This window comes from Sardina pilchardus, chromosome 4 (genome assembly GCF_963854185.1).
Source record: "Sardina pilchardus chromosome 4, fSarPil1.1, whole genome shotgun sequence".
In the NCBI taxonomy this organism is placed as follows: Eukaryota; Metazoa; Chordata; class Actinopteri; order Clupeiformes; family Clupeidae; genus Sardina; species Sardina pilchardus.
The window spans coordinates 1,677,661-1,695,485 of record NC_084997.1 but is presented as its reverse complement, the minus strand read 5'-3'; the positions used below and the strand labels follow the sequence as shown (position 1 = coordinate 1,695,485).

Sequence of the window (17,825 nt, the reverse complement as noted above, 5' to 3'; positions counted from 1 at the left end):
AACGTCTAGTGACTTATCAGGGCCATTTTATGATTGAAATACATTTTTTTACATATGGTTATTTTAAATATTGGCACAAGTCGTCACACATCATTAATAAAGTATGCAGACAAAATACTAACACCATGTGGGTGAGAAGATGGATACAAGACTCTCAATATCACCAGTTTCGCACTTTCTCCAAATCTAGGGCCTTATGTACAACTGATGGGCATGCAGTGCAAACTTCTAGTGGTTCAGTCATACTTTGTCTTTAAACCTGGGCAAGTCAGGAATAATTATTTTTAAGATATTGATGCTCAAACGTGGACTCCAAGATTAGGCCTTTTGGAGAGTGTAAAAACAATTAAAAAAGTGTGAAAAAAAAGTGTGAAGACAATGAAATGGTGCAGCAACCATTTCCTGGATTGTGCCTGATTTGACATGGCATGACCCAATTACTATTACAGTAACCAGTGTTGGGCAAGTTACTTCAAAAACGTAATACATTATGTATTACTTGTTACTGTCATTTCAAAGTAATGTGTTACACTACAATATTACTGTCTCTGAATTGTAAAGCATTACACTACTATTGCATTACTTTTGAATTACTTTCATATAAACTTTAATATACATATATATTTATTATTTTTTTATGTAGCTTGTTATGCTTGATCCAGCTCAATGATGGGTAGAATTTTTTGAAACCCACAAAGGTCTGATACATTGCACTAGAGATCATTAAAATCAGTGCCCACTATATTATAACCTAAAGCCAAAGACCTGACAAGATACACTTTTTTTGCATTTCTATTCCACTTGAACCTCAGGAAGTAAGGAGACTTGTGGCAGCTACTATTTATTGCTAATGTTTGCTGTGTTTAACAGACGTTTTTGTCTGGATTACAGATTGACATGATGTTGTTATTTACAGCAGTGACAACATTGCTAGTCTGGACGGGGGTCTTGCTAAAAGCTGGAGACTCCACTGCTGACAGCGGATGCATATCTTCAACCATAGGCTACTCTTCCAAGTCTCTTTACTTCTTGAGGTTCAAGTGGCATCGCGGAACGAGATAATGTAGCTGCTTTAAGTCTCCACTCGTCCTCAGTTTGCTTTCTTGTTACTCGCGTAATGTTAGCGTGGTATCGCTCTAAACGTTTCGTGAAATTACTTGTGCTATTGCGTGAGGTAGATCTTCTGGTTTCGCACATAAAGTGCACTTACTATGTCCCATCCTCATATCTTTGTCTCTAACAAACTTGAACATGTCCTGTCCGACGTCGAGCCTGCTTCAGCTTCAGCCATATTTTACAAATAAGAAAAAAACAGGCCTATATTTGCGCGGATTGTTTCTCCTCTACTGATCTCGTCTGGCGATTGTATAAAAACAAAACACCACTTAATTGCAATGTAACTTGCGTTACTGACCTTTGTACCGAGTAAAATATTACCCATTTCGTTTTTGGAATGCCTTACATTACCGCGTTACAGCAAAAAGCAATACATTACAGTAATTACATTACTTTTGTAACTCGTTACTCCCAACACTGACAGTAACAAATACAAATAGGAAGACATTTTCCCAGACAAATAGAATTGGAACAGACTGGATACCTGCACACCTGAAGTTCTGGGCAGTCAGTCCCTTCTCCACAGCTAAGCATGTAAGGATGCTGAGGAAGCTGGTGGTGACTGAACGGTGATGGTCTTTCTGAACATGTCCACGGAGCCGCTCTTGAGTCTTTGTCAGAGTTGAAAGTCCAGGCTTGCTATCCTCTCCCAAAGAGCCCCGTCCTCTCTGTGCAGCTACTGCAGAACGCAAGGCCTCCACCCAGCTCTGTGCCTTAGGTTCATTCGCTGCCTGCAGACAGAGTACCTCATTTGCAAAGACTGCTTGGAAACGTAAACAGCCACTTTCCTCAGATGCATCATGCTGCACAGCAAGGCAGGACGCAAGGTGATATTGGAGCAGTGGTTCAGACAGACAACTGTTATCCTCGGTTGGGAAGGCTTGCAGATGGGTATGTGTGAGCACAAAGTTAAAGGCCCTCCAGTTGTTGAGGTCACTGAGTTGTTTTAACTGGCCCACCTTGAGGACACTGATGCACTGTTCTGTGAATAGAGGTAAGGTGGTGGGTCGCTTGGTTGGAGGAAGTTGTGCCTGCAATGTGGTTGAAGCAGATGCTTCAAAGGCAGTTCTACTGGAATATGCTGGGTCTTTATGTGGTCGGGTGGCAATTACACAAGCCCATAACAACCTGCTCCACTCTTGTGCCTCCCACTGACATGAGGCTCGAAGTTGCAGGTGGGTACTGTTAAAAAAGAGCGCCTCCAGCACATGTCCATCTTGGCCTTGCAACGGACCAACTGCCTGGCAGTGAGAGAGTGATAGTGCAGTACAGAGCTGCCTGTTACCACTACTGTCCAGGCTGTACAAGCGAAGTTCACAGTTGGTAAGTTCCACATGACATGAAGTCCAGCGGCCCCTAGAGCCCTCTCTCTGTTCCAGCGCTCCCTGTTTAACCAAACTGGAATCCCGTTCTGGCTTTGCTGTGACACAAAAAACAAAACAAAAAATAATGGAAAAGAGAGGCACTTAACTAGGAAACAAAGCGTAATCTCAAAATGTATGTAAACTTTAAGAATTATGCCACTTTAGCATAAACACATTTTTAGCAGATAGTTTTATTATTCATCACACTTTTTGAAGAGCTAAGTCTGATGTCATAAAAACATCTCAGAATGTCTAAGCAGGGAGAAGCAATGACCGTGTTGTATGTGTTGGGGAAAAAAGGAGATGATTTGAACATAAAATTGCAGCTGGCAACATGATTTGCCAGCCAATTTGGTGCCCAGACACAGTGTGATTGGTAAATTGATGGAAAGACACTATTAGTGTGTTGTGCGTTTTATTCGGTTGTTAAGTGATGATGTAATAATGGGATAATAAATAGTTTTCCGGGTCCAACGGCTTTCAAACTCACATGTTGTTCTCCATAAGCCCTATTCGCACGGGATTAGTATTACCTGTGGACCTCTGGTCATTTTCAAATTATCGCCCCAACTCTGTGTTACTTACAGCGCATTCGCACGGGATAAGCAAAGTCTGTAAATTACTCTATTTTCTCTGACATTACACCCGGATATGTCGCATCCTAACGTCCGAAAACAACGCAGAAAGTAGAAAAGATATGCAATTGCAATAGCAATCACTGAGATGCAGATTCGCACGGGATTAGTATTATCACCGGACGTCTGTGTTTGGCGAAATACAGTAGGTAATTTGCGGCGGAATTTTTACTTTACAAATTACAGACATGGCACATTCGCACGGGACTAAAGGCCTATTCGGACGGGATTAGTTTTATGGGGTGACATCAGGTAAAGTAATAATTACCAGGTAATGTAGTCCCGTCCGGACGCGCCATGTCAGTAAACATAACGGAGTATGTCGGTGACATTTACAGACACTTTTACCTTCCGTAAAACGGTCCGGAGAAATTACCTTAGGTAATATTAATCCCGTGCGAACGCGACCCTCTGTAAAGATGTCTGTAATATTTCGTCACATCCTGAGTGGAAAACAATTCCACCATAGTCTGAATGAAAACATGACATGCTGTGTAGCTCCTAATAGGACGTTAGCTAGTTTGCCTATTAGCTTGATATTGTTAGCCATTTCAAACTACTTATGGCATAACATAAAGCTAACGTTTGCTAGTTTAACCAACTTGTAGTCTTTCAAATCTGAAAATGCCGCACGTACCTGACGCAAAGTATCACGTGCACAGCGACGAAGATGTGACGGCAGAACGTAAACATTTACTCCTCCCATGTCAAGTAAAATGACAGAGATGTCTAGTCCCGTCCGAATTGGACATTTATATTACAGAGGTCATATGATAAACCTGCATTACTGTACGTCCCCCCATAAAACTAATCCCGTCCGAATAGGCCTTTAGATCTCAGGCATCCTCCGCAATTATCACAAATCACCAAAGGTCCACAGGTAATACTAATCCCGTGCGAATAGGGCTATAGACAGTAAAAAAACTTATTTTCCGCTATTCTGACTAGCCTTTAAGAAAATTGTCATCTTATACGGACTTGTTGCCTCAACCTAATCAAATCTATATTTTTCGCGGAAGCCTGGACGTTACCCATTCATCATCTGGCTCTGCATATAGCTACAGAGATTACTTTGTTAAAGTTTAGCGATTTTGTTTTAAAACCGCTAAAACGAAGGTGGTGATGACAAAGCAAAGCTGGCTGGGCTACTTCTCAAAGATTAACCCAGAGAAGACTGGAGCACTCAGATTAAATAAACATTTTTATTGTAGCGCACAAATGACTAACATTTCGACGCTCTGCGTCTTCTTCAGAGTCAAACGATACTGGTGTCATTACACAGTTAATAAAGACCTCTCTTCCAAGACTTTGGTTAGTAGTGAGGGGTGGGTATAACCAGCAATTAACCAGTGGGAGCACTCATTGAAAACAAGATGGGCATCAAGTACAACTTTAGTCAGTGTGCAATTAAAAAAATATATATAAAGTGAAAATAAATTCATTCAAGATGACAACACCAGAGAAAACAGGACAGACATAATTCTTCGTTCAGACCATGGGGCTCAACTGTGTTGAGTGTGTGGATCCAGAAGGCTTCTCTTTGGAGTAGTTTTTTTAAGGAGTCATAGAACGCATTTTTTGACCATTACAAATTGATCTTTGAGCCTAAATAATGTCATATGTAAATTTGTGGGGCTGAAAACGCCCCAGGAGCACTGCTAGATCGCCTAATACAAGGTCATAAATAAGCCTTGCAATGAAACAGTTTGTTTTTCCCGCCCACTCAGCAAGTTAATGAATATTCAAATGAGATGCGCGCTGATTGGTCTATTGGCCGATATGTCCTGAAAGTTGATTGGCTCAATCCACCGGTCTGAAGCTAGAGCAAAGTGAAACTACGTTTACTGCTGGTAAATAAAGCCAAAGTCTTTGATAAAGCTATCAACAATGGATTTAAATAAGGAATACAGCCGTACATGTATAAACCGAGTCAGAAGAAGGTTCTGACGAAGATGAAGTGCAGCAGATTCCCCAACAGAATGAATGTGTTAGATTGGTAAGTTTTATCAGTACATTTCTTAGTATAGTAACTCTCCAAAGTTAGCTGTAATAACGCTAGCATTACAACGTCTCTGCCATAGACCACATATCTAGATACTAGCATCGTAAGAGCAGTTTAACAAGAATTATTAATCGAAGGTATGCAAATGAGAGGGGCCGAGGGGTGTATCTAAAGGGGGATGGGCGCCTATTAGGTGTTATCTGAGCTCTGTTCAGATTGGAGCATTTCAACACGGCTGTTTCTATTTCCCAATTTGCATACGAAAGCAGGCGGGGGACGCGGTAAAGTCTTTGGTGTTGTCCTTTGGACACTGCTCGCAGCCTAAATTCAACAGTAACAAGGTGAATGTGGTTTTGAATTCTATGACTCCTGGGTCATTCCGTGTCAAATCACCCAGTGCCGGAAAGTGACCCTCTCCGAAAAAATCTGAAATAAATCACAGGTGTTTGTAGACTAGACCTATGCACAAATCTGAAATAGTATACCTGGATCACTAATGGTTTAAAAATCTACAGCCCTTTGAAGCTTCAAGTCATTTTAAGCATTGTGGTGAACAGTCCTTTTTGGTCAACTTGCAACGTTATTGGTTCTTTTGGTATTTCACACACATCAGTGAAACTATGTGAATGGAAGCACATTTTCCTGTTGAATTAAGAAATCTAATCAGATGAGACGTGTCTTGTGTAATTTCCCCTCTGCAAAGCTCTGAAAATGGCTATAAATTCATTATGTGAAAAGACATCATCACTTTTGAAGGCTTCTCATTCGAAAGGTATGTGCCACAAATTTCATCAGGTTTTTTTCCCACTCATATATGGACTACAAGGTCATGTCCATGCATCAACTTTGGTTGTAATCGTTGTCATATTGTCAGAGCATTTTGTTTTAATTGGGCTTGATTTTCAAAAAGCCCATTTTCGTCCTATCATTTCACCATGTGGACAGTTAACAGGATTTTTTTTAATTTTACCATATCACATTCTGTATGTGAGGATCATCTGTCCAAAATTTGGGCTTGTTGCTGAGTTTCTTTATTGGAGATATGATTTTTGGAAAATATTCTCTATAAATCCACTGAACTTGCATTGGATCTGCAGTACTACTTTGCACCACATGGGATGCTCTTTTAATACAATGGAAGTCAATGGAAGAGTAAGAGATTCACTTGTTTGCTGCACATATCCAATCTAAACACACATTTTATGGTTCATAGTTGAATTGCTCCAAGTAATGATTGCAAAATGAACAACATACTACTCATAAATAAATCTTATTTAGCTAAATAAACTGATCAAGCGAAATATACACACATAAGACTGACTGATCATACATGCAGCAAGAAGATTTAGCTTGCCATCTTTGTAACAGTTTTCTACACCACCATAGAAGTTGGAAAATGAAAGTCATGAACATATTCAAGAAAAAAGGGGTTTCAAGAATTCAGTGCATTATCAGATGCAGAAAAAGCGTCAGATGCAGTTTAGAGCAGATATTTCACTTGATGAAGATGACCATGCATGTTTCCATCACATAAAAGTTTTAATCAAAAGGTATGAGGGCTCAAAACGCTATTGCCTGGATCCAAGACGCATTCATGAAAAGGAGATAACTCATCAAGTATCTTGTATGTATGATGACCAGTCAGTCTTATGTGTGTATAATTTGCTTGATCCGCTTATTTTCTCTAAATAAGATTTATTTATGAGTAGTATGTTGTTCATGTTGCAATAATTACTTGGAGAAATTCAACTATGAACCATAAAATGTGTGTTTAGATTGGATATGTGCAGCAAACAAGTGAATCTCTTACTCTTCCATTGACTTCCATTGTATTAAAAGAGCACCCCATGTGGTGCAAAGTGGTACTGCAGATCCAATGCAAGTTCAGTGGATTTATAGAGAATATTTTCCAAAAATCATATCTCCAATAAAGAAACTCAACAAGCCCACATTTTGGACAGATGATCCTCACATACAGAATGTGATATGGTAAAATTAAAAAAAATCCTGTTAACTGTCCACATGGTGAAATGATAGGACGAAAATGGGCTTTTTGAAAATCAAGCCCAATTAAAACAAAATGCTCTGACAATATGACAACGATTACAACCAAAGTTGATGCATGGACATGACCTTATAGTCCATATATGAGTGGGAAAAAAACCTGATGAAATTTGTGGCACATACCTTTCGAATGAGAAGCCTTCAAAAGTGATGATGTCTTTTCACATAATGAATTTATAGCCATTTTCAGAGCTTTGCAGAGGGGAAATTACACAAGACACGTCTCATCTGATTAGATTTCTTAATTCAACAGGAAAATGTGCTTCCATTCACATAGTTTCACTGATGTGTGTGAAATACCAAAAGAACCAATAACGTTGCAAGTTGACCAAAAAGGATTGTTCACCACAATGCTTAAAATGACTTGAAGCTTCAAAGGGCTGCAGTTTTTAAACCATTAGTGATCCAGACATACTATTTAAGATTTGTGCATAGGTCTAGGCTACAAACACCTGTGATTTATTTCAGAATTTTTTGGAGAGGGTCACTTTCCAAATTGGCTGAAATTGGGTGATTTGACACGGAATGACCCTCCTTTAATAATGTCTCCCCCTCGTTGGTGAGGCATTATTTTGTCGATCCCCCAGAATTTTAATGTAGCGCAAGAGCTGTGGCTAGCTTGGACATAGTGGCGCGCTATTGCATAATCCATATTTTGTTTCCGTATCGCGGCCTTATGCTCCGCAATCCGCTGTTTGAGTGGACGTTTGGTTTGTCCCACATAAATCAATCCACAAGGACATTTCAGGATGTACACAACATGAGTAGAATTACAGTTAATAAAAGTATTTATGTTGTTTCGTTTGCCAGTATGTGGATGCGAAAAATACTTAGTGTCATTCGAGTTCGAACAGTGGGTGCAACGACCGCACCGGTAGAAACCCTTAGGTGGCGCTGACAACCAAGATTGTGGTTTAGGAGGGCTCGTATAAGTGTGGAGCAATCTGTCTCTTAGTGAACGGGATCGCTTACGAAATCAAGGGGGGTTCTGCACAAATGTCTTTTAGAGATGGGTCTTTTTGTAAGACATGCCAGTGTTTTTTGATTATGTGTTTAATTTCGCCACCACATTCTGAGAATTCAGTGGAGAAACAGAGACGAGGAGCAGAAGTTCGCTTAGATTTCTCCAAGAGGTGTGTCCTGTGGGTGGATTTGGCTCGCTGATAGGCTGCGGAGATGTCGACTTCGGCATAGCCGCGCTCTTTGAATCTATCTGCCATTTCCACGGCCTTGATTTCAAAATCGTCTTCGGTGCTGCAATTTCTTTTTAGACGTAAGAATTGGCCAATAGGAATGTTTTTAATCAATCTCTTAGGGTGGTAACTGTCTGCTCTGAGGAGCGTATTCCTACTTAGAGGTTTGCGGTAGATGGTTGTCTCCAGGTTTCCTGTATTATTTTTACGTATAGTTAAGTCAAGGAAATCTACCTTTTCCATTGAATGCTCACTCGTGAATTTCAGGAAAGGGGTGGTGTAATTAATATAGTCCATAAAGAGGTTCAACTCTGTTTGATTCCCAGTCCAAATAAAAAACACATCGTCTATGTATCTCTTCCACAAGGGGATTTTACGTAGAAAATTGTTGTTGAGGGGATTGTATATAAACTTTTCTTCCCATAATCCCATCACCAGACACGCATAGGAGGGCGCAAAACAGCTTCCCATACTGACACCTTGTTTCAGGAGATAAAACGCGTCAGCGTATTGGAAATAGTTTCTAGTTAGAATCAGTTCTGCCAGCAACAACAGAAAATCATTGGGTGGTACCACTTCAGCTGGGCGGGTGGCAAAGAAATGGGACAAAGCTTCCATCCCCGCCGTGTGTGGGATGCAAGTGTATAGGCTTTGTACATCACAGGTCACCAACATGAACTCCGCCTCACAGGTGAAAGAATTAAGAATTCTGAGGATGTCTGTCGTATCCCCCAGATACGAGGGGAGCCCAGTTACATACTTCTTCAGAAAAAAAGTCAAGGTATTGGGACAGTGGTTCAGTTAAACAGCCAATACTAGAAACAATGGGTCTGAGGGGTGGATTATCGAGGGATTTGTGAATTTTCGGTAACCCATAGAAGACTGGACATATAGGATGTTTCACGATTAAGAAATCTCTCTCTTTTTCTGTAATCCAACCACTAGAGTGTGCTGTTACCACTATTTGATCAATTTCCTCTTTGATGAATGATGATTTAAGGGATCTTTAGGGAGCAGTGCATAATGTATGGTTTCATTTAACTGTGAAAAGATAACCTTATCATATTGGTCTTTGCTCATTGCCACTACGGAACCACCTTTATCAGCTGGGCGAATGATGATATCCTCTCTTTTTTTCTAATTGATTCAGACATTTAGTTTCAGTAAGGGATAGGTTGCCTCGCTTCTGATGTGACTTCTTAAACATTTCTGAAAAATCATTCTCAATCAAGTTTCTGTAAGTGATCATAGAGGGGTTCTGATTGGAGTAAGGAATGAAAGTGGATTTCTTTCTAAAAGGTGTAACTTCTCTAGTGGTAGGTACAGTCATAATCTGGGAGTTGCGCAAAACTGCATTGGCATTTATTAGTGCATTTGGTTTGAGTGAGAAGAAGTGCTTAAGGTGGAGTGAGCGCATAAACTTAAAAGTGTCTACTCTCAGTTTGAAAGGGTTGATGGTGTTAGAAGGACAAAAAGACAGACCCTTACTCATCACTTCAGTCTCTATTTCACTGATGGGTAATCCAGAGATGTTGATTACTGTCTGTGTGGTGGGGGATCGAGGTTGCGTGGAGAGCGTCGAGTTGGCTCTGTAGGAGACCTTCTTGCGCCCCCGCGAGCCACCCAATGATTTTCTGTTGTTGCTGGCAGAACTGATTCTAACTAGAAACTATTTCCAATACGCTAACGCGTTTTATCTCCAGAAACAAGGTGTCAGTATGGGAAGCTGTTTTGCGCCCTCCTATGCGTGTCTGGTGATGGGATTATGGGAAGAAAAGTTTATATACAATCCCCTCAACAACAATTTTCTACGTAAAATCCCCTTGTGGAAGAGATACATAGACGATGTGTTTTTTATTTGGACTGGGAATCAAACAGAGTTGAACCTCTTTATGGACTATATTAATTACACCACCCCTTTCCTGAAATTCACGAGTGAGCATTCAATGGAAAAGGTAGATTTCCTTGACTTAACTATACGTAAAAATAATACAGGAAACCTGGAGACAACCATCTACCGCAAACCTCTAAGTAGGAATACGCTCCTCAGAGCAGACAGTCACCACCCTAAGAGATTGATTAAAAACATTCCTATTGGCCAATTCTTACGTCTAAAAAGAAATTGCAGCACCGAAGACGATTTTGAAATCAAGGCCGTGGAAATGGCAGATAGATTCAAAGAGCGCGGCTATGCCGAAGTCGACATCTCCGCAGCCTATCAGCGAGCCAAATCCACCCACAGGACACACCTCTTGGAGAAATCTAAGCGAACTTCTGCTCCTCGTCTCTGTTTCTCCACTGAATTCTCAGAATGTGGTGGCGAAATTAAACACATAATCAAAAAACACTGGCATGTCTTACAAAAAGACCCATCTCTAAAAGACATTTGTGCAGAACCCCCCTTGATTTCGTTTAAGCGATCCCGTTCACTAAGAGACAGATTGCTCCACACTTATACGAGCCCTCCTAAACCACAATCTTGGTTGTCAGCGCCACCTAAGGGTTTCTACCGGTGCGGTCGTTGCACCCACTGTTCGAACTCGAATGACACTAAGTATTTTTCGCATCCACATACTGGCAAACGAAACAACATAAATACTTTTATTAACTGTAATTCTACTCATGTTGTGTACATCCTGAAATGTCCTTGTGGATTGATTTATGTGGGACAAACCAAACGTCCACTCAAACAGCGGATTGCGGAGCATAAGGCCGCGATACGGAAACAAAATATGGATTATGCAATAGCGCGCCACTATGTCCAAGCTAGCCACGGCTCTTGCGCTACATTAAAATTCTGGGGGATCGACAAAATAATGCCTCACCAACGAGGGGGAGACATTATTAAAAAACTACTCCAAAGAGAAGCCTTCTGGATCCACACACTCAACACAGTTGAGCCCCATGGTCTGAACGAAGAATTATGTCTGTCCTGTTTTCTCTGATGTTGTCATCTTGAATGAATTTATTTTCACTTTATATATATTTTTTAATTGCACACTGACTAAAGTTGTACTTGATGCCCATCTTGTTTTCAATGAGTGCTCCCACTGGTTAATTGCTGGTTATACCCACCCCTCACTACTAACCAATGTCTTGGAAGAGGAGGGGAGAGAGGTCTTTATTAACTGTGTAATGACACCAGTATCGTTTGACTCTGAAGAAGACGCAGAGCGTTGAAATGTTAGTCATTTTTGCACCACAATAAAAACGTTTATTTAATCTGAGTGCTCCAGTCTTCTCTGGGTTAGTCTTTGAGAAGTAGCCCAGCCAGCTTTGCTTATCCTGTGGTCCTGGACTGTGAGCACCGACGGGGCTAGAGCGCAAGTGACAACCCTTCTACAAGTGGTGATGACAAAGTTTACAAGTAGCAAAACCCGTCTGGCTGCGCTAATAAACGTCTTTTCACAAAATACCTGCTGGGTCCGTGACGTCGGACTTAACAACCGAATAAGAGAGGGTGGGGAGGCAGCCCATTCCCACAAAGTCAATGAAGTGAGCCACATGGGAGTTTTATTCCATTCAGGCCATAGCAGGCGTCATTCAGCAACATGGAAACACAGAATTGTTTGAGTGAGAAGCTCTCAAAGGGGGTATTGTTTCATCACATTTCTTAATTCTCAGCCATTTTTAGAGCCTTGTAAGAGAGAAAGTAAGGTATACCTGATTTAGATTTCGATTACTAAATACATTTTGGAATTCAATGGAAAATATTAGGCCCTCATCATAAAATTTCAAAGCTGTTTATGCCCTGAATATCAGAGGCTAAAAAGGCACATTCAGCAAAAAGCTCCAAATAGATTTAATGATAGGGTGATATAGAACCTGGCACATTTGATATGGAATCAACAATCTTGTGTGACACTGGTTCCATATGGGGGTATAAAGACAATAAAAAGGTAGACATACCTTCTCCTCTGGTCCTGAAGGCTATGTTTTTCAACATATTTCTGTCTACTTGCAAGCCATTATCTGTGCAGGTGCTGTAGTTCATGTCTGAGTGTGATCGGTTGTGGCCACGCTTAAAACTGCCATTATTGCGTGTACTGGTATGGACAGCAAGGTCATTGGTCGAGTGGGCCCGATACCTCTTTCCATGCCTATAGCCCAAGATACTGTGGGTGGTTGTCTGCTCAGTCCAGGCCCAACTTTTTGAGTCTTCTTGATGCTGTCCAGCCAGAAGGTTCCACATCCCACTTAGTTTGCACAGTACGGACACATCCTCTAATCTATGTGGCTGTAGTGGGACATCACCCTGGTTACATTCCAGAAAGTCCTCTGTGGCCTCCAAGGCAGGGCTGACATCCTCAACTTCCACACCTTCCATCACTGCCAGACTGTCATGACAAAACTAATCATAACAAATAAGAGAACACATTGTAAATTTTCACGAAGCCAAGAAAAATGAGCCAAGAACTTCAACACATGTGCTTTATTCATCTATGAAATACCTCATGAGCACCTGCAGAAATTCTTCTTGAATTTCCCCTTGGGGATCATCAGTAAAGTATCTATCTACCTAGAATGTTAAAAATCAGTACTACACTACAAAAACATTAATCTAATCAAGTGTTATTAACCTTAATATTGAGATTAATAACCAATAATAATATCACACTGTCAATTACCATTTACCTTGTGGTTTCACATGTATTGTACGTTAATAAAAAGTCAGCCATTGGTTATTATCGAGTTGGTTGGTAGCTATGATCATTGTTAGTGGTGGAAGAGCCATGTTTAGATCTACTCTTTAATGAAAGGCATGTCCACTATTGATAAAGGGTCATGCATATTTAGTAGCTTGTTCAGTGACAGTACAGGCCATATCAGTGGGCTATATCTGATGCAAGTCAGCCTTCAGCCTAATTCTGTAGCCTTTATACATAATTAAAACCGCTTCATGTACATGTAGGCTAGCCTATTATAGGCTAGTTCATGGATATCAAATCAACTGTGTGTTAGACAAATTAAATATTAAATGACAAACTGAAAGCCAATATTGCATTTCAGATAATTATATTTCACAAACACTTTGCAGAATATGCTTATGGGAGACACTAGGCTATATTCGGTTGTTAAGTTTGACGTCACGGACCCAGCAGCTATTTTGTGAAAAGACATTTATCAGCGCAGCCAGACGGTTTTAGCGACTTGTAAACGTTGTCATCACCACCTTCGTTTTAGCAGTTTTGAAACAAAATCACTAAAATTTAACAAAGTAATCACTGTAGCTATGCAGCCAGATGATATATTAATGGGTAAATATAGATTTGATTAGGTTGAGGCAACAAGTCCGTATAAGATGACTATTTTCTTAAAGGCTAGTCAGAATAGCGGAAAATAATAGTTTATTTTACTGTCTATGGAGAATAACATGTGAGTTTGAAAGCCGTTGGACCCGGAAAGATATTTATTATCCCATTATTACCTCATCACTTAATAACCGAATTCTTTGGTTTCAATCACGTGATTATTATGACGCGCCACGGCGGGACGATTTGAGATGGAGGGCAGGAAGTAAACAATGGACCACCGTCTACCGTTGCAGACAGTATGTATATTGTACTGATATAGACCAAATAAAAGAAGGCAATGAAGCCAAATTGGCCAGAAGACGAAAAAATAATCCTGCTAGAGGAATACAACAAACGAAAAACTGTATTGAAAAGCAAATTCGGCTCACATATAACGGTAAAACAAAGAAATTGGGAGGAAATCGCCGCAAAAGTGCAAGTAGCCTACGGTGGTGAGGTGAAGAGGAGCGTAGCCTAGCTACACGAAGTAAGCTACAACAAAGTTAGAAAATCTAACTGTTATGGCCAAGAAGGAGATGTCCTGCTTTGGGAGTGAATCAAATGGAACAGGTAAGTTTAAAAAAAAAAAAATTACGATTACATTTTTCTCTAACAAACTTTTGATATTGCTTATATTTTCTGATATTGCTTTCATTCTTTATGCCAGAGGTCTTCAACCTTTTTCAGCCCAAGGACCCCTTGGCTGTGAGAGAGACTGAGCACGGACCCCCACACCTGGCACACCTCAAATCATGCCTATCATTTGAACCGTCAGTCATTAGTGCCTACATGCATGCACGTACGCGCACGCACACACACGAACGCACACATTCTAAACGTTATTATTAACAGGGGGGTAACTGCTTTATACAACTCGTTTCTGATAATTCTTTACATAGTGTTGCATAAACTCGCCCTATAATAGAATGAATGTCACAAGGGTCAACTAAGGTAGATATGTAAGGGATAATCAACGACGCGCCGTGCGTTTCTAGGAAAATAATGCACGTTCGAAGTGTGAATAAGCTCCTGACGGCGCAGGCATTATTGCAGTGCATTATTTTCCTATAAACGCACGGCGCGGAGTTGATTATCCCATTTATACCACTGCTACTATCATTTTCGTTTATATTGCCGCTGTCTTAGATACAACGTTGCTCTGTTTACCGTTACATTCACATTGGCGAATTAATATTCAAGTGTGAGAAGCTCCGCTTTAACCCTCTCTGGTGGTATAAATTCAGCTAAATTCAGGCATAGCTTCATTTGCTCAACCTGATACAGACATAGAGCCTCTTCATCTTGTGTAGGCCTAAATATAACTTGTCTTACACAAGGAAACACAAACACACAAGATTATCGTTATCGTTTCATTTTGATGGTATGACATCGCGGAGAACGTTGGATTAATGAATTCACGCAGAACGCCTTGATGTGCAAAGACCGCAGACTCTCATTTAAAAAAAAAAAACAAAGCAAAACATCACACAGAACAAATAGGCTACCCCGCAAAGTTCAGGGTCCATCAGTCCCGATATTAAGCAAACGAATCAAACAGTCGAAACGTAATTTATCTCCCAGAATGAAAAGAACGAGTTTGTTAATGGTCAGATGCCGCTGAAAACGAAGCTATTTAACTAAAACGCACTGGGGGGGGGGGGGGGAAGTGTTCCATTGGGTAACACAATGTTACAGGGATCACATTATCACAAGCATGATTCATGGGTAGCCTACAATGTGTTATTTAAAAAACGAATATGAAGCGATGTTCATGGAACATTATGTTAACTTTGACAAATTTTATTTTTTGGAAGAGAAAAAAATGCTTCAGACGAAATATTTTCGCGGACCCCCTGCAGTACCTCCGCGGACCCCCTAGGGGTCGCCGACCCCCGGTTGAAGACCCATGCTTTATGCTATGAATATGAACTATAATAGTAGCCTAATATATCATCAGCCGTTAGCGTTAACGTTAGCTAGTCAACGTTAACTAACTGACGTCCATTTAAAACTTGCTGGCTTATAACCCGATTCTGGTTACCTAATGTTGGGCCTACTAACAACGTTTATTCCATAATTATGAATATATTTTATTCAGGGGGTGTCCTAGATCCAGCTGCAATGGTCGCTGACATATGCATTGGACGCACCCAGTGTAGCCTAATGGGGAGGGCTGGTGGACAGGATCTGCGCGTACTATCAGAAAGTGAGTCAGACCTTCGGCAGTGAGCCAGTCAAAGAAATGAGGAGTGAAGTGATAGTGCCCGTCATCCTGTCTATCCTCCGCCAGCCCAGCGTAAAAGAGACGGAGAGCGGAAAAGAACAACGACGAATCATCAGAGGACGTGTAGGCTCTCCAATAAGAAGTTTAGCTGTTTCAGAGATGTAGAAATAGATAAATTGCTTCAGAAAATTAGAAATAGATAAATTCGAAATAGAAGTTACATTGACATTGAATGAAGATGTCCTTCCATTTAATAAATACAACGTTGATTATCTTGCTTTCAATTAACTGTATTGATGTATTTATTATTTACAACTTAATGATCGTATTGTAGGCCTACAGGCGTTTGAGACGGTGCATTTTAGAAGCAATGAATTTGTACGCTGCAGACTGTATGGAAGACGTCTGACACCATAGACTGAACCTGTTGCATTAAAAACAGATATTGCTGTAGCCTACGGCTGGTAGCGCACAGTTGCGGAAAGTACGGTGGTCCAACTTGAGACGGTAAGATAACTCACAAATTGACTGCCGGTGAAATCAGTAGCCTAATGCAGCAATAACTGACCGCGCATCAATGTATCAGCGGGGGAATATACGCGGGTCAGTGTATCGGCTGAACAGGCTGTATACGTTCGTTATGATGAATTGGACTCGGTCATATTTTGATTACACCCTAACTGATAGCCCCAAACTGTTTGTGCAAATGATTTAATGGTCCTTAAATCAGATTTTAAGGGAACATGGTGCTTTGTGCAACCGGCTCCTGATCCAGCTATTTCAGTTCCTGCCCTCCATCTGAATTTCGAACGCTATTTTCGAATTTTGAAGTAGCATTGTGACATCAAGTAAAACCAAGCTATTAGTTCATACTAATTTCTTTTATGACCACCGGAAAAATATTTTAGAGTGAACCCAGCAAGCAAATAACGTTCTGCTAACTTTAAGTAACGTTAGCTTTTGGTTCCCCTGTGGTTAGTTTTTCAGTAACCTACTAACAACTTTTAGAGAACGTTATATCCAGGGGCCCGTTGCACAAAAGCAGAATTAAGATATCCTGGATAAGTTACTGAGCTGCGATCACTGAATCCAAAACAAGAGCATACCGGCTTAATTGGTTGCACAAAGACCAATCCAGGATAAGCAGACACGGATTCATCAAGCCAGGTGTAAGTTATCCGGTATGTGTGCGCGTTCTCGTTTCTCCCCAAATAACTCACGGTTGGAATAAAAAAGACGCGAAAAATAGCGTCTTGCACACAAAGTGAATAACCGCTTTTGATATAGACTAACAACGAGGTAAAGTTTTACTTTTTTGGATGGTGGATCATGATTATTTCTGTTACATTGCGGGAGTAGGTGTGGCAGATCAACTGAATGCAAATGTACGTATGCACCCACGTGTGTGAGAGCTTCCTTGTCTCGGCACGCACCGTCATTAGGAAGCGCTTTGCCACCGCAAAGATGCACAAAGTATCTTAATTTGTCTTAAAAGCCGAATTAGTTCAAAACACCTTCGAAAAATGTCCCCTCCACTTCCAATCAACTACTACAGCAGCCTCATCAAACGTCTGTCAAAAAGTAAGGAAACAACGAGTAGGCTATGTTATTAATTATAAGGCCACCATAATTTAAATGACATCCATATGGTATTAGGCAGACATTCTGCTGTGTTTTGCGAGTAAATGAATGTTGCAAATAATATATAAATGGAATCTACAGCTCTTTAAAAAAAATCACGTGGAGGTCTCATTTGAATGACAGCTAGCTGAACCAATCAGATTATGTAATTACCATTAGAATCAACTTATCTTGGCTGTGAGCCTGGTCAGGAGCAGGCTAGCTCCACAGAATAAATCGCCATGGTAACTTATACCATAACATATCCTGCTGCCCCCTATCCCGCTTTTGTGCAACTGGATCACGGATAAAT

The 17,825-nt window shown here is 40.6% G+C and overlaps 1 protein-coding gene and 1 long non-coding RNA gene across 2 annotated transcripts in view; one reads left to right on the top strand and one right to left on the bottom strand.

The window, feature by feature from the left end:
• The window catches only part of plekhm3 (pleckstrin homology domain containing, family M, member 3), a 73,492-nt gene that overhangs the window by 39,675 nt on the left and 15,992 nt on the right, over positions 1 to 17,825 (bottom strand). Inside the window, exons 2-3 of the mRNA XM_062533717.1 lie at positions 12,284 to 12,725; positions 1,601 to 2,536 (exon numbers count right to left, since the gene is read on the bottom strand). Of these exons, the coding sequence (XP_062389701.1) occupies positions 1,601 to 2,536; positions 12,284 to 12,725 (1,378 nt within the window). The remainder of the gene's footprint in view (positions 1 to 1,600; positions 2,537 to 12,283; positions 12,726 to 17,825) is intronic.
• LOC134078071 (uncharacterized) overlaps positions 1 to 17,825 on the top strand; it is a 45,803-nt gene that overhangs the window by 14,645 nt on the left and 13,333 nt on the right. The window lies entirely within an intron of this gene.